Here is a 22097-nt window from a genome sequence, read left to right as displayed (position 1 = left end):
CTCACGGCTGATACGCTCCAGGGCCGCGTCACATCTCACGGGACGCGGCCGGTCTCGCTCGCCGATGACGACGTGCACGACGCCGTCTCTGGTGAATACCGTGTTGACCTTCCCTTCTCGTTTCAGCTGCATTAGCTTGTTGAAAATCTGCTGCCTGGTGGGAGTGAGCCTTTCTCTGATGTATAAGCCGGTACCCCTCAATCTTGTTCGATTCCTGACCAGGAGGTATCGGTCTGAATCAGCGTCGCAGGTTGTAAAGCGGACACAGATTTGCCTCTCCTCCCGACGCAGCTCTGCCACCTGCTGCATGTCCATGTTGAAACCCATGAGCTGCTGAAGCATGGTGCCGAGCAGGCGTGAGCCGTCTTCTCTCTTGTTGGCCCCCGACCGACGAGGGATGGCGGGCCCGCTGAACACTAGCCAGTCACGGAGCTCCCTCTGCTGGAGCCGATCCTGCTCCTGTTCCAACTCTGTCAGCCGCTTGAGGCACATACGGAAATCGCTCTCCGTCTGTTTGGTTCTGGCCTCCAGCTCAGCCAGTCTCTTCCCCAGCGTCTCATTGGCAGCCAAAGAAAAGCTTAGGGAGTTTTCCAGGGCGGTGATTCGTTCCTCACTGTACTTGCGAATATCCTCCGTCAGCGCTCTGTTGCTACGGGCGTTCTCGCTGCGAATGAACTCTTTTAGGCTGGCTATACTCTCATCTTCATTGCCATTCCCATCCTGTCTGTTCTCATCCACTTCCAGTATGTAGTCCTCTTCCTCTGTCCTCCTGTTTTTCCCACTGTCTTTTTCTAGCGGGCTAGTGTTTTTGCGTTTCGACTTCCCCATCTCTTCCTTTCAGCGCCCTCTGGCTTACAGCGCTCCAGTAGCAGGGTTTCAAACTTCCAGTGCGCTTCCCGTACTACAGATGTCGCTAGTGTCGACTTCACCTCACGTGACCTTCGTCCGGTCATCCGATCGCAACGCGGGGCGGTGACAAACTCGGCGCACTACACGAGATGCTGTATCGTAACGATACGTCCAGCCGTGACGACCTTGCGCAAAGGCTTGTTACTCACAAGATTCCGGGCTGTAGTCGCCAGACCTGGGCACACTTGTTCTCCGGTTTAGATACTTCTTAACCGTTAAAATAAACGAAAAGCACGGAGCTTCCGCTCACCGATCTAAGCCATATGGCAGCGCATATGGCAACTGGGATAGGCACATTCAATAAGTGATATGAACCACCTCTGGATGAATTTCAGGTCGAGGTCAGGTCAAGGTCAGGTCAAGTGAGGTCAAATTTTGAAGTTGGTTGTTAAGGCCTAAAAAGGTATCTATCTGATGCAGTTTTTCACGGCGAATCGAATGGTGCTATTTTTGTTTCCGTACGAGGTCTAGAACTTCCAAAAAAGTCATTTTTCAAAAAAATTGTGTGTCGTGAGTCCGTGACGTCATAAAATTTTGAATAACTCCCACATTTTTGAACCGATTCTTCTAAAATTTGGTATGTAGGTGCACATAGACCACTTCTCTGACATATATTCCGGTTTTTTCGATAGACTCAAAATTTTGGATTTTATAATAATTTTCCCAAAAAAGTCAGTTTTTTGAAAAAAATTTAGGCCAAAATCCAAAATTTTCAAAAAACCGAGATAGCCATTTGATAGACAAAGTAAAATTGCGTATAACCTTTTTTGTTACGTCTTGATTCCTTTAAAAATGAAGATGTTAGCGGCGTTTGAACTTTTGCCGTTTTTGAGGCGAAAATGGCGAACATGACGTCACTAAAACGTCAATTTCTCAAACATTTTCCGACGGATTTCGCTCAAATTTTCAGGGAACGTGTCAAATTGATGTAAGAAAAGGTACTGAAAGTTCGGCGGCGCTGCGCGCCGCCGTTTTTGAGATATCGCAAAAATTCGCGAGGGGGGTAAAATTTACCCCCCCCAGCCCCGCGCGGGTTAATGCACTGTCTTGCTTTTTATAATCAGCCACAAAAGCTGCTTGAGTTGTAGAATTTGGGATGCAGGGCTCCATTGACTGATATTTTCTGCTCTCCACAGATGCGAGATTTGCGCCACGACAATCTGAACCCGTTTATCGGCGCCTGTGTGGATCCACCTCATCTGTGTACCGTTTCCGACTACTGCACTCGTGGAAGCCTGAGGGTAAGTGATAAGAACAACGGCCCGGGTTGAAGTGTGAATTGTTGGAGGTTTCTCTCATGTTGTGTAAAATGTTTTGTGATTAATATGCTAAATTATTGTCGTGTATTTGTACCAATCGCTGTTTCCTTGCTATTGATTTGTAGAGCTGTGGATGGCTTGCAAAATGTTCAGGAAGCTTCTTCGTACTTCTACAGCCGACAGCGTAGGTCTTATGACTAAAATCTTTTTTTTCAACTTAGTATGCGGCTCGTGTATTTCCAAGCTCCTGTATAATACCCAATGCTGGAAATGGTAATCAAGCGTAGCAATAATGATCGAAGCATACTAAATAACGTACATGTCACTAAACGGCCAATTGCGTGAAATGGTAGAATGCATGACATATACCTAACCATTTACCGACAAAAATATCCTAAAAGCGCAGTTGCCCATTTCCTTCACGTCTGTGTAATATTGACCTGTCAACATACCCTTCACCATGACGACCTCCTTTCAGGATATTCTGGAGAACGCTAACGTCAAGTTGGACAACATGTTCATTGCCTCAATGGTCTTCGACATCATAAGGGTACGTGCTGCCGCAAATACTCAGCTCCTTGCTATATACCTGTCTGTACCACATACTCGGCCTTTTGAGTGCCGTGCTGGTCTTTTGAGCAAGACATCCGGATGAAATCATTTACAGGTTATTTCTTGTAAAGCAGTTCATCAATGCACTGATTGCCTTCAGCTGCAGAAGTTTCTACGCAGTAAAACTCTTAGCAGGTGTTTTTATTGATGCAAGTGCGCATTCAGTGTCTTTCCGGATGCCTTTGAAACGTTGATATTAGACTTCAGGCCTCAGCGTTGCAGCACGTCGAAAAGGCACTGAATGCGCTAGCACTATGTTACCAATGAAAACGTGTGACTTATCGTTCTTTGAATGGCTTCTTGGCCGTCCTGTAAGCCTCGCGTGTTTTTTTTTTTTTTTTAGTTAAATCGTCCCTGCTGATTGACGATTTTAAAGGGACCCTCCCACCTTAACATTAGATTTGAGTTGAGATAGCCAAAATGGGGTCCCTGGCTCACAATTACCGGTTTCGGCACTCACAACATCGAGAAATGCTTTAAATCGGAAATATTGAATTTCAAAATTGCAGCGTTTTGATTCAGAGGGGCTAATGCTTTTGAATACCCCTCTGAATGTGTGACGTCAGCGGAGATCTAACGATTTTTAACCCGCGAGTTGCTGGGGGGGGGGGGGCGTTAAACGCCCCCACTTTTTTCGCCGGGCCATAGCATAAAAACGGCTTGGGTACTTGTAGGGAATTGATTGAAGTTTATTGTGACAAAGTTTCAAAAAAATCGGTCGGAAAATTTTTGAGATATCGAGGTTTTAGTGACGTCATGATTTCTGAGTTTTCGACCAAAAACGACATATGTTCAAAAAATCATATAAAATCACAGAATAGACATACAGACATGCCGTAAACGCCATTAGACTGCCAATACCATGATCAATCAAATGGCTATCTTCGATTATTGATTATCGTTCCGCATTTTCCATAATCTTGAACTGAATCTTGGCAATTTTTCGTGACTACTTCACGACCATGATACATGCATTTCTTAAATTCAACTTTTTGAGGCAAACACGTACACATATGATAAAATGAATGTCACCATCGTGTTCTACGCTCCAAATTACCTATAAAACATGTGTCACAGGTTGCAAATATCAGTTTTGATTTTCGGGGATATGTGCCTACCCGGTTGACCTGACCTTGACCCTGACCTATGCTTGACTGACCCCTACATGGAGCTGACACTCTTGTAGGCCTTATATGATGGATTGTGCACCGTTTTGACAGAGTTTATGACGAGAGGCGCCCATTGCGAAGCCCTGAAGTCCATGCTACTGAAAGCCCGATTTCAGGTGTTTGACCTGACCTTGACCCGACCTGTGACCTCAAAATTCAACTTTAAAGTACTCATCTGAAGCGTCTCGTCGCGCTCTTTCCTTTGCCGCCTCGTGCGTTTCGCTGCGCCTATTGGTTCTCGAGTTATCGGCTGGGGGCGTTTAACGCCCCCCCCCCCCCCAGCAAATGGTGGGTGGCGAAATACCCCAGCAACTGCCGGGTTAAATCTTTTACTAAAACCTTTGGTAGCACGCGGTGGTATATGCTGCTTTGCGCGCAACAAATGCCGCACCTTCAAATAAAGTCGCTAGGAATAGCGAATATCCCAAAAAGTAAACAAAAGTAAAAGTCGAATATTTTGAAAACCGGTGAATATTTTTCGATAAAATTTGGTAGATATTCGTTTTCGCTCTTTCTGAGCCTAGCGACATCACTTTCATGCCAAATCATTAACTTTTTTGAAGGTGGGAGGGTCCTTTTAATTACATCAGTGGGAAGCTTATATACATAAATGGTAGACACCTGAGTTTTTAGAGGCGCATGTTGAAGGTTGATCGCAGGTCTATTCATTTGCTGTTTTAGCGAAACACTAAGCTTTGCCAACTTTTATAAATGACCCACATTAATAACGTTCAGAGGATGTGTGTCATTCCAACTTGCTTTTGAATTTGGTCTAGGAAAAGTAAAGCAAGTAGCAGCCGGTGCTTATATTTGAGCTCTTATTCTCGTGTGAAGTTGATCGGCGTATAGATACTGGACCCAAGTGCTCAGCCCTTAGTTTGTCTTCTTTCTTTTCGCATAAATCGTCTGGAGGAGCTGAGAAGGTTCCTTTTTCAAAGGTTACCATGCAATATGCATGGTTAGGCTAGTGATAGACGAAGCAGCCGTAGCAGTAATTGTAAAAGCAGTCGAAACTTTGCCTCAGATTCTCTCGGTTGCTGTCTTTCTTTGTTTGTTTTGTTGGGTTAGGCCCTTTCGGTCCAGTAAGACCATTTCAGAGCCGGGAGGATGATAGGATATAGGGGGAGACATTGGTCTGGGCAGGCACCCTAGTGAGTCGCCGGGGCTGAGCCCGTCCGAAGACAGGCCACCCAGCCCCAAGGCACTCACTGCACCCGGCTACGGGGTGCGCTCCCTCGGGAGCAGCGGTGCCGCTCCAAGGGAGCAGCCCGCATGAGATAAAGTTGCCTGTCCAGCCCGGAGGGGGGTTGCGGCGTGGTGGAGAAGGATTTCAGTATCCTGAGGATAGAAGCACGGAACGGTGTGCTGTCTTTCTCTCTCCTCTCGAAGGCACTCGATTCAGTTACAAACTTTGTGGAGAGTTTTCTCGGCGTTCCTAGCATGGCTTACGTGACATATAGCAAAAAGTCACTTATAGAAGCCGTGCGGCGTGCACCATTTGAAAATGAATATACATTTTTATTCTACTTGTAGTTTGGAGAATTCCTAAATCAACATCCTTTTCCGAGGGTAAAGTAAGGTTTTGTAGATAAAATGAAGGAAACGGCTTTCAAAACAGATTAAATAAATAAATACATGCATTCGCTGTCGAAGTTATGAAGCGTAATGCTCATAGGACTTTGTTCGGCTAAGCTGTTTACCTTAGCAAACAGCATGGAGATACAAACCGCGTACGACACTCGGTTAACTCTTTTTGAAAGGTAACGGCTACCGCAGTTAGTGGCATGGGCATAGTCCGCTCCTGGACATCGCGAGATTTACTGGATCAATTTTAAACATTGAAACCGTACTCATTTGATATACATATCTCATCTAAATATAATATAAAATATTGCAAATGTTTGACCGGGTAATTGACATTGCCTAAAACCACGCTAAGCAGAGCTTGTGCAAGCCCGACCGTTAGGTACTGCCCGAGCGGACAATGTTATTCTCCGGGTACCGGGAGCTTTGGATGCCTGGATTTAGTATACCCATCAAAGTCAGACACGATATGTCTCACTCAACTGACTTTGACTGGCTACGGCTGCTCCCACCAACCACAGACCATCCCTGACAGGAGTCTCATATATCGAATACTGGAACAACTCGAACCCGGCCTCTCAACACCGGGATTTCAATGCTCTACTGGTTGAGGTTGTCCACATTATTTTTGACGGATTCCAATGCACCATTCAAATGTTAATTACAAATGAACTCAATTAAAATTATTTCTAAATACGAAAAACAGATAAGGACCCAGTTCCTAAGAACTGTTTTTATGTATTTGTTTGTTAGCAGTCAATGAACTACGTTGAAACCGAATAACTGAACGTAAGGCGCAGCTTTGCTTTGGTTTCTATTTGGCTCGCAAGCCTAGCTATGTACTCAGTAGCGGCGGAACACCCTCAATTAAGGGGGGCACTGCCGACTTTTGGTCCCATTCTTTCCCGGCAACGCCCATAGGGCTAATGTTAAAATGCCAAAATCAAAGGGGGGCACGGTGCTCCGGTGCCCTCCCCGTTCCGCCGCCTAATGATGTACATGCATGTTTTGTAAGGCCTAATTGATTTATTGTTCTTTGACCAATGTTTCAGCTCACCGTGCTTTTCTTTCCCCTCCAGGGAATGATGTTCCTGCACGACTCGCCGCTGCGTTTCCATGGCAACCTGAAAACAACGAACTGCCTGGTCGACAGCCGCTGGGTGGTCAAGGTTGCTGATTTCGGACTGGCAGAAATAATTAACCGAAGCGACCAGCACCTCGAAACGGAAAAAGACGTGCGGCAAAAGTGCGAAGGTCAGTGCCGACCGGTCACACAAAGCCAGCGCGCTCGTCTCGTAACTTAATTTTTAGAATGGCTCGAACGACAGAAAAAAGCTGTTTCTCACCAGCTGCGTGGCATCGTTCGTTAAATCACCTATCTAGGTACAAAAACAAATTTTCTGCGAGAACGGCGTACATTTGAAATTTAGAAGTTTGAGTCCAAAAGTAATGCATCGTCTCGATTATTGCCAGCCAATACTATGCCATAGATATCAACAGTTGTGAAGACAATTGTTAAAAAGTGACTCCGATGGTATAACGAGGATCAGTCCCGCTTATAAGACCGACCCTATTTTGTCGCGTACCGGCTGCAGATTCTACCCTTCTCCCCCGTACCTCGACTACTCTCCTCCTCTCTTCCTGTCCCTACTCTACCGCCTCCTCTCCACTTGACCTACCCCGTCTTACCACATTGTTTTACCTCAGTGCTCTACCCCCACTCCACTCTTTTTAACCCCCTTATACCCCTTATCTACCCCATCTCTACCCTTCTCTACCGCTACTCTACCCCTTCTCTACCGCTGTTTTACCCTTTTCTAGGACTGCTCTACCGCTGCCCCACCCTAATCTACCACCCTGTTCTACCCCCGTCCCACAGATCTGCTGTTCAAGGCTCCTGAGCAGCTGCGCTGTAGCGGCGCCGAGGCTGGATCTCAGAAGGCTGACGTCTACAGCTTCGCTATGGTGCTGTATGAAATTCACAGCAGGAGTCCGCCGTTCAGCGGTATGGGTCTCGGCCCTCTGGAGCTGCTGCAGTCGGTCATCAAACGCAGCAGCAACAACAACCCCGTGTTCAGGTGCGGAAGGGTGTCTTCAGAGAGACGTGTATTTTTGTGTCGGCGTTACGGACAAGACAAAATGAAAATGAGTCGCATCATTTTCATCAGCTCCGCTAAATACCAGTACACACACTACGATGTAACTTCTTTTTATTACTGTAATTCGTTTCAGGAAAGCAAGGTTTTGTGTCACTCTCTGAAAATAAAACTATCTTGCTTATCGACAACATTGAAAGCGGGCACAATTTTAGGTCTTGAATGAACTCCTATGCTCTAATGCGTGCTTTCAACACCATTGATAGAAAAATTATTCGAAAAGTAGCTCGTAATGTGATCAAAATAATGTTGTTTAGATTCATTAGGGCTAGTTGACAACGGTATTATAATGCCTCCATAATCTACTAGTGCAATACATTACATGAGTCATCGCTGAATTTAGTGTGGTTTGTGTGGTGCTTGTTCCCGTCCACAGGCCTCCGATTCACATGCTGGACACCTGTTTCGACTGCGTGAGGGTGGTGCTGGCCGAATGTTGGGCCGAGGACCCCGACAGTAGGCCAGACTTCAAAGCCGTCAGAAACAAACTCAGGCCCATGAGGAAGGGAATGTGAGTAAAAAGGGAACGAGCGTTCCTTCAGCACGCACATATACTCGTAGGTATTCTCGTAGGTCTGTACAAGCATAACCAGCTCACAACAAAACACGATACCTACACATAAAGAGAAATCTTTGCATTCATACAACTAACATAACTCGCCTCGTTTGCGATCGACTTCGGAGTGTTCTATTTTCTGAAATATGCGATAATGAACCCTGCAACGGATTAGCTAGTGGGCTTAGCAGCTTTATTGAGCAGTCTATAGGTTTGAAGTCCACATGCGATAAATTATATGAACCCCGAACGTGTCTCATAAACTGGTCTAAGTTTATGGGTTTGGGAAGTTATCAGTCGGATAGTCAAACAGACGCAAGCTGTGGGGAGCCCCCAGAAAGTACCATAAAATAGCTCCCATGCCGGCGGCATACTATATAGTTTGTTCCATATCAAGCTTGCAGTTGGAGTTTCTTCGGCAGATCGCTCCTCCGCTAAAGAATTTGCGTCTTAAAATGTAAGAGCTGTATATACAGAAATCACGCACTGCTTTCAGCAGGGCACTTCGGCTGCAAACTTGAAACGGAATAGAGTATACATACTTACATAGACCACTATATATCTATATATAGTGGTCTATATATAGTGGTAGATATATAGTGGTCTATGATACTTAACACACCCTTAAAGAAGTTTTAATTTGTTTTAACCCTCGCCCTGGCAGGGGGGGGGGTCGATGCGACCCCCCCCCCTAAGGTTTTTCGAAAATAGCGTAAAAACGCTGCGCGCCGCCAAATTTGGCACAGTCTATGGGGCAACCTTTTTACATATGACCTGAAAATTTCAGGTCCGGGTGGCCTTGGGTCAGGTCACCAGGTCAGAAAAACCGGTACAAGGTCATGGTCAAATTTCAATTTTCTTTTTGCACCTGTCCAACTCACAGTTTTGCACTGATTTCCTTCAACCTTTCAGGATGTGCTAAGGTCATCGAGTTGTATAACATATAGTTCGGGTTTTTTGAGGTCACTGACCTGAGGTCAGTTAGAGGTCATTACGTCGTAATGTTAGGCCTATGGGAAAATACTAAATTCGGAAAATACTGGAGATATCCGCTTCGTTCTATCACTTTTGTGCTTTGAAACCACAGTACTTAACAGCAGGTCACTTGGTGCTTCTTTGTTTGGAGTATTTATCCATGGGTCAGGTCAAATGAGGTCAACTGAGGTCAAATGACGTTTTTGCCAATAACTTGGCACATAATGACGCTAGAGCTTAAAACATGGTATCATTGTGTTCCTGGTGATCAGCCGAATCGAATGATATGCGATATGATGCAATTTGGTTAACTTTAACTTAATTTATTAATTTAAGTTTACTTAAGATTTAAGAAAAACTTTAAGTACACGTAAGCAAGCTAAAAAGTATATCATTCGACGCGCCTTGACGTGCTGAGTTCACTGGTGCTCCTCTTTTTGCTCTATCTTAATTACATCAAAAGTTATAAGCGAAAAACTTTTGACCTGTTTTTAGCGAAATTTTTACATTTATACCCCAAAAAAACCCCTAAATATTGACCTAGAGCAACCAAATTTGCACAGGGGCGAGAACTCCAGGGGGCCCACCTACCTACCAAATTTGGTGTTTCTAGGTGCCATAGGAGCCAATCGCGAGGGGGGGGGTCGCATCGACCCCCCCCGCCAGGCCGTGTTATGAAAAATGCCCTGCCAGGGCGAGTGTAGCAGCATGTGGATAGGACATCAGTTTTCCTTTTAATTCAGTATATTCATCCAGATCCGCAATGCCACGTAAAAAACTGAAAAGACACAACACGGTATTATAACCCTCGTTTCCTCAACATTCCTGCGCCACATTCGCAACCAACTGATAACTGACTATAATATCTGACTAGAATGTTTTTGTTCACTCTTCAACATAACAAACTTAGGCAAAAAACATCATCTAATCATAAACAAAAGCATACATACCAAAATATTAAAGAAAATACATTACTCACTCCGTCCCATGTCCCTCGGCTCGCTTTTCGTTCAAAACAATAACATTTCTTGCGCAGATGCGGCAAAAAACAGGGCCCACGCGGGCCACGCTGGTGGTCACCTAAACCACTGCAGTAAATTGATGCCAGCGGGAACATGGCTCCCCAAAATTCAACAGAATTTTCTCTTCGGATAACACTAACAGATACGTCGATTACACGAACAAGTATGTGACCATGAAACAGAAGTTGTTCCAAGGATCAAGTCCTTATAGACTACGGTCTCAATGCATCTTACACTTCTCACAGCTGTCCTTTCACGGCATGTGGACCGCTAATCCTACGCCAAGCACCTCTAGTTCGTCGTCCGCTCACCAGGCGTTCAGAGGCTCCCCGACCGGGAATCTCCGTCGTGCGCCCTCATGATCATGACCAGACGATGCACTGGCCTGTCGTATTCGGCTGCGCCGATCCGCACTCGCACCTTACGCACCAAGTCATCCGCACTCGGGTACGTGGTCACTATACGTCCCAGATGCCACTGAGAGCGCGGAAGACTGTCATCGGCCACAGCGACGAGGTCGTCGACCTTCATGTTAGGCTCCTTGTCGATCCATCTCCGTCGCTCCTGCATAGTGGGGACGTACTCGTGCTGCCATCGCGACCAGAATACGTCCGCCAGATGTTGTACGCGCCGCCATTTTCGACGGGCGTAGACGTCTTCACGGCAGAAGACACCAGGTGGAGGAAGAAGGACCTTGGATTTACATGTGAGTAGCTGTGCTGGAGTGATAGGTTCTACGCTATCAGTGTTAGTCATGCTACAAACAGAAATGGGCCGACTATTGACGACGTTCTCGGCTTCCGCGACAAACGTCCGGAACAGCTCGTCGTCCAGATGATGACTGTGTCCGTCCAGGATACTAGTCAATGCTGTTCTTGTCGACCTGATGAGCCTTTCCCATGAGCCGCCCATGTGGCTCGCGTACGGGACGTTGAAGGAAAACTCAATGAAATCACATTGATCCTTCAGCAGCTCTCGCCTGATCTTCCCCTTCTCCATCTCCATCATGGCTGCTTCCAATGTGCTTTTGCCGCCAATAAAGTTTGTGCCGTTATCACAGAACAGCTTTCTCACAGGGCCACGGCGACACACAAATCGTCTATATGCGTTCAGAAAGGCGTCTGCTGTCATGCTGTTGACAGTTTCCAGGTGGATCCCACGACAACTCAGGCAAGTGAAGAGCAGTATCCACCGTTTGACTTCGCTTCTTCGCTCCTTTACAAAGAATGGGCCAAACGCATCCACTCCACTGTTTTCAAAAGGTTCCGTCGCCTCCAAACGCTCCATAGGCAGGTCTCCCATCTTCTGAGTGCAGGGATTTCCACGTAACCTCTTGCACTTCACGCAGCTGAGGATGATCCTCACAACTGCCGATCTTCCCTGCACGATCCAGAAACCTCTTTGTCTGACTTCATTCAGAGTCATCTCTCTTCCACTGTGGTGAGTTCGCTCATGGCACTCACGAACAATCAGGTCTGTAATGTGTCCTCGTTTCGGTAGTATGATCGGGTGAGCTAGCTCCATTGATAAGCTGCTCTTTCGAGCACGTCCTCCTACTCGAAGTAGCCCATCCTGATCCACGAAAGGATCTAGTCCTCGCAGGCTGCCAACGGTTCTCTTTCTTCGGGGGTCACCAGATCGCTCTCCATCAGCTGAAAGGGCAGCCACGTCCTCATTGAAGTCTTCTTTCTGGACCTGTCGAAGGATCAACTTTTCTGCGTTCAGCAGATCTTCAGCACACAAGCCCTCCTCGGATTCATCTCCTTCTGGTTTCGTCGTCTTCGATTTGATCCGATGTCGGAGACGTCTCACAAACTTGATGCAGAGGGCAACAGCTCTACGAGCTCTGAACCAATCAGAGAAGTACAGCAGCCGCTCCTTCAGACTCGCAAACTGTTGTGCAACGGAAGCAGCAGTTGCAAGCGTCGTCATCTTCTTTACCTCTGGGTCGTCATCAGGGACTTCGAACGTACTAGGCGTCCTCTCCTCGTCCTGTTTCCTAAGGAACTCGGGTCCCTTCCACCAGATGTCGTTCTTCTTCAGGTCAGACGCCCTCTGGCCGCGGGAAGCGTAGTCTGCTGGATTGACTTCAGAGGATACGAATCCCCACTGATCAGGTGATGTGTACTGGCGAATTTGCTGTACACGATTCGCCACGAAGACGTGGAAACGTTTGTCTTCGTTTCCGATATAACCCAATACTACCTTGCTGTCACACCAGAAGTATTCTCTCAGGTTCGGAATATTCAGCTCTTGCTTCAGGAACTGGCTGGTTTTTGTCGAAAGAAGTGCCGCTGCCAGCTCCAGCCTTGGAACAGTCGTCACGCGTTTCGGCGTTACTCTGGCTTTCCCCAGCACCAGTGACGAATAGAGCTGTCCATCGGTAGTCTTCATTCGCAGATAGCTGCAGGCCCCGAGCCCCTCTAGGCTGGCGTCTGAGAAGTTGTGCAGCTCGTAGGACTCCACCAGACATGAGGATGGAACGTAGCACCTGGGCACTGCAAAAGTGGAAAGTGTAGCCAGGTCTGCTTTCCAATCAAGCCAGCACTCTTCATGTACCGGCTCATCCCATCCACCGCCATCACAACAGAGTCGCTTCAGTATCTGCTTTCCCTGCAACGTGAAGGGACACACCAACCCCAGGGGGTCGTATAGGGAACTGACGGTAGACAAAATCCCTCGTCGAGTCACTGGTCTGTCGGGCAGGTCTCCTGTCAAAAGGAGCGTGTCATCTTGAATGTTCCACGAAAGTCCAAGAGCCTGTTCCACTGGTTTGTACTCGTCCACGACGTCCTTGTTCTGAAGATTCTTCGATCGATTTTCTTCGGGGATGCTGGCGATGACATCCGGCTCGTTCGAGGTGAATTGGTGCAACTGGAAACCACCTTTGGAACACAAAATTGTTGCTCTTCCAGCCAGGTCACACGCCGACGTCTTGTCCGGAGTTGAGATCAATCCGTCGTCCACATAGAAATCGTGGCGCACGAAGGCTGCAGCTTCTGGGCCACACTCTTCTTCATAGAGCTCAGCTGTCTTATTCAGCGCGAACATCGCACAAGATGGGGACGATGTTGCCCCGAACAGATGCGTAGTCATTCTGAACTCTGTCGGTTCTTCCTGCAGGTTTCCATCCTTCCACCAGAGGAAGCGTAGCAGGTTCCGATGTTCTTGGTTCACTTTCACTTGGTTAAACATCCCTCTGATGTCACAAGTGAGAGCCACGGGGAGCTTACGGAATCGAGTCAAGATGCCGCAGAGGTTATTGGCCATGTCCGGTCCCTGCATGAGCTCACTGTTTAGGCTCCGTCCATCGAATTCACAGCTGCAGTCAAAGACCACCCTGATCTTTTGTTTACGAGGGTGACGGACCCCATGGTGCGGCAGGTACCACACTCCATTGCTGCCGGCTCCACCAAGTTCCTCTTCAGGCACAGGCTCAGCGACTCCGGTCTCCAGCATTTCTGTCATGAATGTGTTGTATTCTGCCTGAAATCCTGGATCCCTTTCAAATCTCTTCTTCAACCCTTGCAGCCTTTGCATTGCAAGTTTCTTATTGTCTGGCAGCACAACCTCTGGGTCCTTCAGTGGAAGTGGCGCTTCCATGTGACCATCTTCTGTGGCATGCATCTGTGTCTCCATTAGATCCACAAATCTCTTGTCTTGTTGTGAGATTTTCTTCTCTTGAGGTTGGTCCTGAAACCCTGTCTCCAACATTTCAATCAAATGTGACGGCCCGACTTCCCTCGCTCGGGTCCTCAGCGTGAAGTGACACTGCCTACTCGCCGCACCATCGCACGATGCAAAACAGCACGTTCTGTTGCCGCGAGCGAGGCCAACGACACCCCAGCCCATCGCTGTGCGGACTGCCCACGGCGCGTTGTCGTCTCCTGTCACGATGTCCTGAGGCTTGATGGCCTTGCTGCAGTTCAAGCCAATGAGTAGACCAATCGACGCCTCCGGGTAGTAGGGAGGCAAACTCTCAGCTACTTCTCTCAGATGAGACCAGTTTGCTGCTGTCTCACGCCTTGGGATCAGTTGTCGATCTACAGGCATGTCTTCACGGGTGTACGTTGTGGGGAGGCTGATCTCACTGCTGGAGTCCAGCGCTTCGATGACCAGTCCCGTTACTGCTTTCGCCTTCACCTCGGTTTTCCCAGTAATCGTACTCAATTCCAGAGAAGTTTCCACTCCGGGTGCTTTGATCTTGTCGCAGACGCTCTCAGTTATGAACGTCCCATCAGACTGTGGATCCAGAATGGCGTAAACCATTTCCTTGTGCTCCGGTGTTGTCCGGTGATGGACCAGTACAGGCACGATCAGTGAATGAAAACATGGGGTTCCATCATCTGCATCGCTGGGCGGTGATCTGATTGTATAGTGGTGAGTATCCCCGCCTGTCACGCGGGAGATCGGGGTTCGATTCCCCGTCGGGGAGCCAGGACATGGGACGGAGTGAGTAATGTATTTTCTTTAATATTTTGGTATGTATGCTTTTGTTTATGATTAGATGATGTTTTTTGCCTAAGTTTGTTATGTTGAAGAGTGAACAAAAACATTCTAGTCAGATATTATAGTCAGTTATCAGTTGGTTGCGAATGTGGCGCAGGAATGTTGAGGAAACGAGGGTTATAATACCGTGTTGTGTCTTTTCAGTTTTTTACGTGGCATTGCGGATCTGGATGAATATACTGAATTAAAAGGAAAACTGATGTCCTATCCACATGCTGCTACAGTAAAAAATCCCCCAATCCGAACAAAACCAGATGAACGTTGGGACCAATTTCTGAACCTGTAGGTAGTTAGATGACCCGAACTAACAATCTATACACCGAGTAGAACTTTATTTGCCTCATATTATTTCAGTTCTTCCAACGACCTATAAACCTGTACCTGTAGTGTTTACTTTTCTTTTATTTTTTGTTTGAAACTGCTTTGAAATGGATGAAAGTAAGAAGATGGAAGGTCTGGAAGGTGAAACGAAGGAAGGTGGTGCAGCACTGCTCGCTAGAAGGAGTGGGAGAAAGGTCACATTAAATCCGAAAGGTGCCGCATACCAGTTAGAAACCAAGGAGAAGAGCTATAATGTTCTTCTAAAGGAATTGAAGAAGACAGGAGCTGAACTGTTGGAAGAAGATGTGTCCGAAAGGGTCAAGGCAGATGAAGTTCTCCACAAAACAGTGACAAAGAAGGTGAGACAGTGGCTTCATGGATATGTGACGCTCATGCAAACAGCTATCGATTTGCAAGCTCTACTTCCTGCAGACAGAAAGGAGGAGCATCTGTCAATTAAGAAGAGTTTAAGAAGAGTTTAAGAGCAATTAAAGAAAATACATTACTCACTCCGTCCCATGTCCCTCGGCTCGCTTTTCGTTCAAAACAATAACATTTCTTGCGCAGATGCGGCAAAAAACAGGGCCCACGCGGGCCACGCTGGTGGTCACCTAAACCACTGCAGTAAATTGATGCCAGCGGGAACAGCGAGGGTTAAGTTATCACATAGATAACATGATTCATGTTATCTATGATTATCATCTAACGCTTTTATTATATAAATAATATTTTAGGTGAAGATATCATGCGAGTCAGGCAAGCATGATCTTGATCTATCCTATTGGAACGTTTTTATGATAAAAGTTAAACTTACGCGAAAACCGAAAGCGTAAATATGTCCAATGTTGGTTTTCTTATGCGCAACTCCATTTGTTTTGATCCCCTATCCTTCTGAAAGTAGACGATATATAGTGCTGGCTATAAAAAAGCTGTACTGTTTAAAGAAAGTAAGGGAAGGGTTGAATAAAGTGGTCGTGCTTATTATGGCCTAAGTCAATGATACTAAAATCGCGCTCACAGTCTTTCATCCTCGCGGTCGCCGCAAGTACGCCATTTGATCAATCTCCGGTGCCAATTTTCCAGGAAGCCGCACATCTTCGACAACATGCTGACGATGATGGAAAAGTACACCAACAACCTGGAGGTGCTGGTGGATGAGCGAACCAACCTGCTCATCGTCGAGAAAAAGAAAACTGGTGAGTCATATTTTCTTGAGCGATAGTATTTGGGAGCGCATGATCGGGAACAGGAGACGGTAAACTGTGCACTGCCTAGCGATAATCGTTCTCAGAAAATAGTAATGAAATTACCCCGTGCTGTTAATCATTCCCAGTTACATGAGTAACGGAACCTACTGCAAGAATTAGTTTGAGATCCTTTGCTGAGCTGCGGCGCGCCCATTCGAGTCGGGCTGGCTATGCGGTGCAGTCTAACTTCAGGCGCTGACTCACCCCGCCATCTAGCGACAAGAGCATAAGTAGATGTCGTTTGGGGGCAGCTCAGCAATGCCGAGATTTTTCTTAGTTTGCACAAATACTCGTAATTGTCTTCCACACGGAGTTGCCACTCGTAAGATTTATTATGAGTCATGGGAAGAAGCTTTTTTTGTCGTTTTAATGAGCACAGAAGTAAAGCCGATGTCTCCACACTTGTCAATTTACCTCAGCAGTCAGCGCCATATCATTGCCTCTCAGAACTAACAGTTCGCCCTCCCACCACCAGAGGCGCTGCTGCACGAGATGTTGCCGCGCTACGTGGCCGATCAGCTGAAGCGCGGCAAGAGTGTGCAGGCGGAGAGCTTCGACAGCGTCACCATCTACTTCAGCGACATCGTCGGCTTCACGGCCATGTCGGCAGAGAGCACGCCGCTTCAGGTAAGTGGTGTTAGACTCTAGCGAGCCAAACTATCGGTGATACCGTGGTCCTAAATTATAAATCGTATTGCAGATACCCGAGGGCTGAAATAAAGCACATTTTCACTGGCGTTCCCAGTTGGGTTTCTAATTCGTCTCTGAGCAATTTGAAGAATTAGTCTCGGCTTAACCTGGCCCTAAGGTAGGTCTGAAATACTGTAACTTCTATATTTCCAGTGGAACAATAAAGCCAGCCTGACAACCTCACACCATTCACCATTGACACTGTTCCGTCTCTCCGCAGGTGGTGGATTTTCTGAACGATCTCTACACGTGTTTCGACTCCATCATCGACAACTATGACGTCTACAAGGTGGAAACTATCGGAGACGCCTACATGGTGGTAAGTCCACTTCATCTTCATTAGCATCGGTAAAAATTGGTTATTAATAGCCGTTTTCACGACGGCCATCTGGTACACATTTGGTGCACATTTGGTGCAGATCAGGTGCAGATTTGGTCAAATTAGGTTCAGTGTATCTCTTAGAAGCTATCAGCTAGGGTTGCACTAATTGCTTATATGCCACCTTTGTCATATTATCAGAAAGCATCATCGAAAAACACTGGAACAAATTAATAACATGAAGATATTTGCTGTAAAAAAAAGATTAGGTGCAGATTTGGTCACTAATTTGGCACCTATGTAATTTGGTGCATTCGCCGGATAGCCCGTCGTAAAAACGGCTAATATAGAGCATCAAAATTTAGATCGCGTAACCATGACAATTTGTGTTAATTGACAATAAAAAGAAACAAGCCACCGTTTTCAATAAATTGCAGCCTTTGATGACCGCATAATGCTATTCTGAATACGTCATGCCGTTCACCTTTTATCGGCATACCTGTGTGGTCTGGTGATGGCGTTATAACTATAGTCTGCTTCTGATGTGGTCCCTCGCCTACACCAACTAACCCACACCGGTCATCAGGAGAGCAGCCCGCCGTTACGGCCCCTTCATGACGTCATACCACGTCCCCCTAACTCCGCCACACCGTCCATCTCAGGTATGCGGTCTGTCTATACAAATCCACCCCCTTGTGACGTCATATTCCCCCCTAACTCCACCCCAGGTGAGCGGTCTGCCGGTGCGGAACGGGCTCCAGCACGCCGGCGAGGTCGCCTCCATGTCCCTCCACCTGCTGGAGGCCATCAGGAGTTTCACCATCCGACACCGGCCGCAGGACACGCTGATGCTGAGGATCGGAATACACACCGGTTAGTTGTGGTTGGTGAACAGGGAAGGGTTGTAAATTTCCGGGTTGAATAGGTGTTCCAATCTGCGATCCCTTTATGGCACTTGCAAGATACCTTACACCGCAGCTTTTATGCATATTGCATTAGTGACTACTGAGTTACTGACTTTGTATTAATTTATGAAACGATACACTTTACGGTTACCATATAATACGCATTGCTATTGTGTTTCGAGCTACATGTAGTATGCAGGTGCTGGCGTAGTGCTGATGTGTTTCCCTCGCACAGGATCAGACCTTGTCGCACACTGTCAATGCGTCAACACTGGAAGTGTGCTCTGACCACTGTGCTGTATTTGTGCTGAGCGAGATGACACTGTGCTGTATTTACAGGACCGGTATGTGCCGGCGTGGTGGGTAGGAAGATGCCGCGCTACTGTCTGTACGGAGATACAGTGAACACCGCATCTAGGATGGAATCCACAGGCAGTCGTAAGTGAAAACACAAAATGACGACACATAGTGCGTTCATTGCACAATGTATCACATCATAGATAATTTCAGTTGAAGTGAATATTTTGTTATGCTCAATAAATGAATAAATATTTTCTGAGTAGCTCTGAGTAGCTGAGGCCTCCTGTGTGCGTGACAGGGCGATTCTTTTGGTGTTTATTTATCTTTTTATTTTACTCTGTGAGTGTTTTGCTTTGTTTGACGTTTCACATTAGGTGACAGTTATTCGTCTTTTTTTTGTCACCAATTACCTTGTGTGACTGAGTTGTGTGACTGTACTCCTTATGTTACCAGCTCTGCGGATCCACTGTAGCGCCTCCTGTCGAAGCGTTCTGATGCGACTCGGAGGGTACAATCTGGAGGAGCGGGGACCCACCTATCTGAAAGGTAAGTGAGGGCTGACGGACGGTACGGGGTCACGTCCAGCGGATGGCCGATGTTTTTTACTGGTAACAAGCGAAGACACTAGCTCGCTTGCCAATTGAGATCATGCATATCAGTGGATTTGGCGAGGTTCCGGCGTGGTCGATGGCTTATTAGGCTGTTCAGACGTTGAAATTGCTGAAAACGTTATTGTTTATTCTGACATATTATAGTGCATGTATGGCCTAAACTTTTGAATTCATTTTAAAAGGGGGAAAAACGCCAGAAATTACCCAACGTTTCGCATTTATTGCTTAGTCATGGGCCTTCGCGTGCGATTGTTCAAAAGTTCAAAAGTTTAGGCCATACATGCACTATAATATGTCACACCTGTCTATTGATAATCCTCAACATTGTTTATTCTACTCTTGAGACGGTGGTTGGAGAAGCAGAGGCAGATGTAGCCAGATAGATCATACATTGGCGCTAGGGAGAAAACTCAGATAGGACCAGTTTGCCATTCGGCATGGTGTTATCATCTGGTTCATATTTTCAGGCAAGGGAGACGTAGTCACCTACTGGCTGGTCGGTGAGGATGAGAAGAGACAGGCCAGAAGGAGACAAAACATCACCAAAATGAAGCAACAACAGCAGCTACGGTAGGTTCGCCATACGCTATATTCGTGTAACCAAACATTCAGACAGTGCCAGGTTTCTAGGAACTTGCCAGGTCACAGAGATACCAAGACAATGATTGAGGCTATTGAAACCATCGGAATGTTTTGTGTTTTGAAGGGGAGCGCTGTCCTCCTATCTAAGAAATATCTATTCTAAGCTGTATTAGCCAGAACCCCAAGATTGAGCCGGGATGCTGGGGAACGCAAAGCTAGGCCGGGCAGGACTGCCGGAAATAACCATGCTTACCTGACCGGCGAAGCCGTGGGCGATGTTATCTGACGTGTAGGTCGCGCTTGGAAATAAAATAAACCAGTCTGGAATGGAAGGGTTTTTAGCAGCATTAGAGCACAATTTGTAAAGATTATCTAAGTAGATTTGATCATGATGACTACCCAGGTCCTATTATCCATGTTCGTGCAATAAGAGACCGCAAACATTTCGATCTACTATCGTTTAGACATCCGTGTTTTTATGTACCAAGGCTACCATTTGTTGTATTGCCGCGTTTCGTAACGCCATTTTGTGTTCGCAGCGGAGCGCTGCGCTCGCGTTCTCCCGGAATGGAGCGCACATACAGCTTGGAGTCCCCCCGTCGCCTCCGGTTCGCCTCCGACCGCCGCCGGGAGCTAGGACAACTAAAAAAGTCCAACCTGGCCTCCGACTGCCTCTGCGACGCCCAGCGCCGCTCCTGTCCCTGCATCCACGAGCTGGACGACGAATCAGCGTCGCCGGCGGGTGACCTTGACATGGGGCGGAGCGCTGATTGGCTGACGGTGACGGTCACTGACCACGCCACGCGCTCTGATTCGGCGCTCCACAGCGTGCACCCCAGGCCGAGGTTTGAGCTGGATACGGGTGGATCGGATATTACTGAGAGTGAGCCGCTGTTGGCGAGCGCCCCGGGTAATAGCGAGACGAGGATCTGAGATGGTGGAGGCGTGGGTTCGATCCCCGACAGGGTACAAGTTTTCTCGGGGCCAGAGCGCAAGCTGAGAATGTGTTAGATGTTTGGAATGTGAAGGGTTTGAAATGTTAGGAACTGAGCATTTGAGATGGCTTTCTAGAAGGACAGAAACTATAAACGATAACGTCTTCTGTCTTCGAGAAGAGGAAATACGTGGCTGTATTACCCCACATATCGTCTCATTGTCGAAAACAATGAGAGTTGTGGGATTCGAAGTAAATCTCACTTTTGTGTGCTTCTGAGTGAAACGCGAAAAATCAGTGTGAGATGTGATGTGTCGTCTGCCCATCAGTCATTTACAACAGGGCAGAAAAACGCAGCCGTTTTATTTACTTAACACTGTAAATACATTTGCGTATACGATGTTAGACACTGTTTGTAAACCGTACATGATGTATACATACGGTCATATAACCCATTGTCAGGGTTCAACCGATGTTTGTGAGATGTTTGCGGCTTTAACAAGCCGCATGTGATGTTTGCCTGAACGTGTCACTGTCATTGACAATCTCCGTTTGTCTTGAAACGAATATCGAAGTGACGTTGAACCAGCTAAAGTCTCAGAAACCATCCAACGACCGACTGTCCGGATCCGACCGAATTATGAGGCAGGCTATCGCTGTTTTGCTGTCTTTTCTTTCCGACGAGACGGGATTTTCAGCGCGTCCAGATTACTGGAGCTCGCTGAGAATTATGTGATGAACGTTGTTGAAAATTGGAGTTGTACTGCCCGGACTATTTAAGTTCCCGGTCGGCTACCGGTCACTGGTTACTGGTCATTGGTCACAGTAAATGTACTGTGTTGACGTGAAAATATGTGTTGCGTTGACTGTCGCGATTGTATTGTAGAACATATTTTAACATGTGAAATAAATTGACATTATTTTTGTTGTTGAATAACATCGAGCGAGTCTTTGATACTGGATGCATTGTTATTTATTTACGATCAAGTTTCTGCGCTATTATGTAGGGGAGAGTGGGGCAAAGCGGCCACCCGGGGCAAAGCGGCCACCCATCGTTTTAGCCCTTCATAGCTGGCGTCAGTTCTAGTGATGTCAATCGGATACCAACTTTTTGGTATACCGATACCAAACCGATACCAAGCTGGTATTTGGTATTTCAATCCGATTGTTTTTGGTATTTTGTTGGTATTATGAACCCTTGCTAATGTATACAAGGTTGAAAAATCGGTAAAAAGTTGGTATTTTTCCTCATCTTCTCAAGTTGGTTCGGTTTCGGTATTTCCTGATGGTTTTGGTTGGTATTTGGTTTGGTATCGGTATTACGATTTTCTGTAATTGACATCACTAGTCAGTTCCAATTTATGGTTTCCAATTATACTTCTCTTCACGGTCGTTCGAATGAGCCAGACCGGGGTTTCAGGTCCATCACCATTGTTC

General features: G+C 46.8%; 1 protein-coding gene and 1 long non-coding RNA gene across 2 annotated transcripts; one reads left to right on the top strand and one right to left on the bottom strand.

Moving 5' to 3' along the window:
* The first annotated feature begins 2026 nt into the window (after positions 1-2026).
* Positions 2027-21584, top strand: LOC122377204 (atrial natriuretic peptide receptor 1-like). The gene is made up of 13 exons (XM_043357163.1): positions 2027-2150; positions 2647-2718; positions 6613-6787; positions 7413-7611; positions 8066-8200; positions 16156-16268; positions 16795-16946; positions 17230-17328; positions 18057-18201; positions 18573-18671; positions 18987-19079; positions 19612-19714; positions 20266-21584. Exons 1-13 carry the CDS (start codon positions 2046-2048, stop codon positions 20657-20659), a joined length of 1884 nt encoding a protein of 627 aa, XP_043213098.1. The 5' UTR covers positions 2027-2045; the 3' UTR covers positions 20660-21584.
* On the bottom strand, positions 9947-10873 carry LOC122377205. Its single transcript, XR_006255815.1, has 2 exons — positions 10200-10873; positions 9947-9998 (listed from the first exon to the last, which is right to left on the bottom strand). It is a non-coding gene; the product is annotated as an uncharacterized LOC122377205 (long non-coding RNA).
* Positions 21585-22097: the final 513 nt, after the last annotated feature.

This window comes from Amphibalanus amphitrite, unplaced genomic scaffold, assembly GCF_019059575.1.
Source record: "Amphibalanus amphitrite isolate SeventyFive unplaced genomic scaffold, NRLGWU_Aamphi_draft 002622F_arrow, whole genome shotgun sequence".
NCBI classification, from domain to species: Eukaryota; Metazoa; Arthropoda; class Thecostraca; order Balanomorpha; family Balanidae; genus Amphibalanus; species Amphibalanus amphitrite.
The sequence above is the reverse complement of the archived record's forward strand: the minus strand, read 5'-3'. Positions and strand labels throughout refer to the sequence as shown.

What these genes read in the sequence shown, in the direction of transcription:
- LOC122377204 (XM_043357163.1), top strand. Translation starts at nt 2,046, where the DNA reads ATGCGAGATTTGCGCCACGACAATCTGAACCCGTTTATCGGCGCCTGT. An exon ending in AACAACAACCCCGTGTTCAG is followed by an intron (nt 7,612 to 8,065) that starts GTGCGGAAGGGT and finishes TCCCGTCCACAG; the next exon opens with GCCTCCGATTCACATGCTGG. An exon ending in CAGAGAGCACGCCGCTTCAG is followed by an intron (nt 16,947 to 17,229) that starts GTAAGTGGTGTT and finishes GTCTCTCCGCAG; the next exon opens with GTGGTGGATTTTCTGAACGA.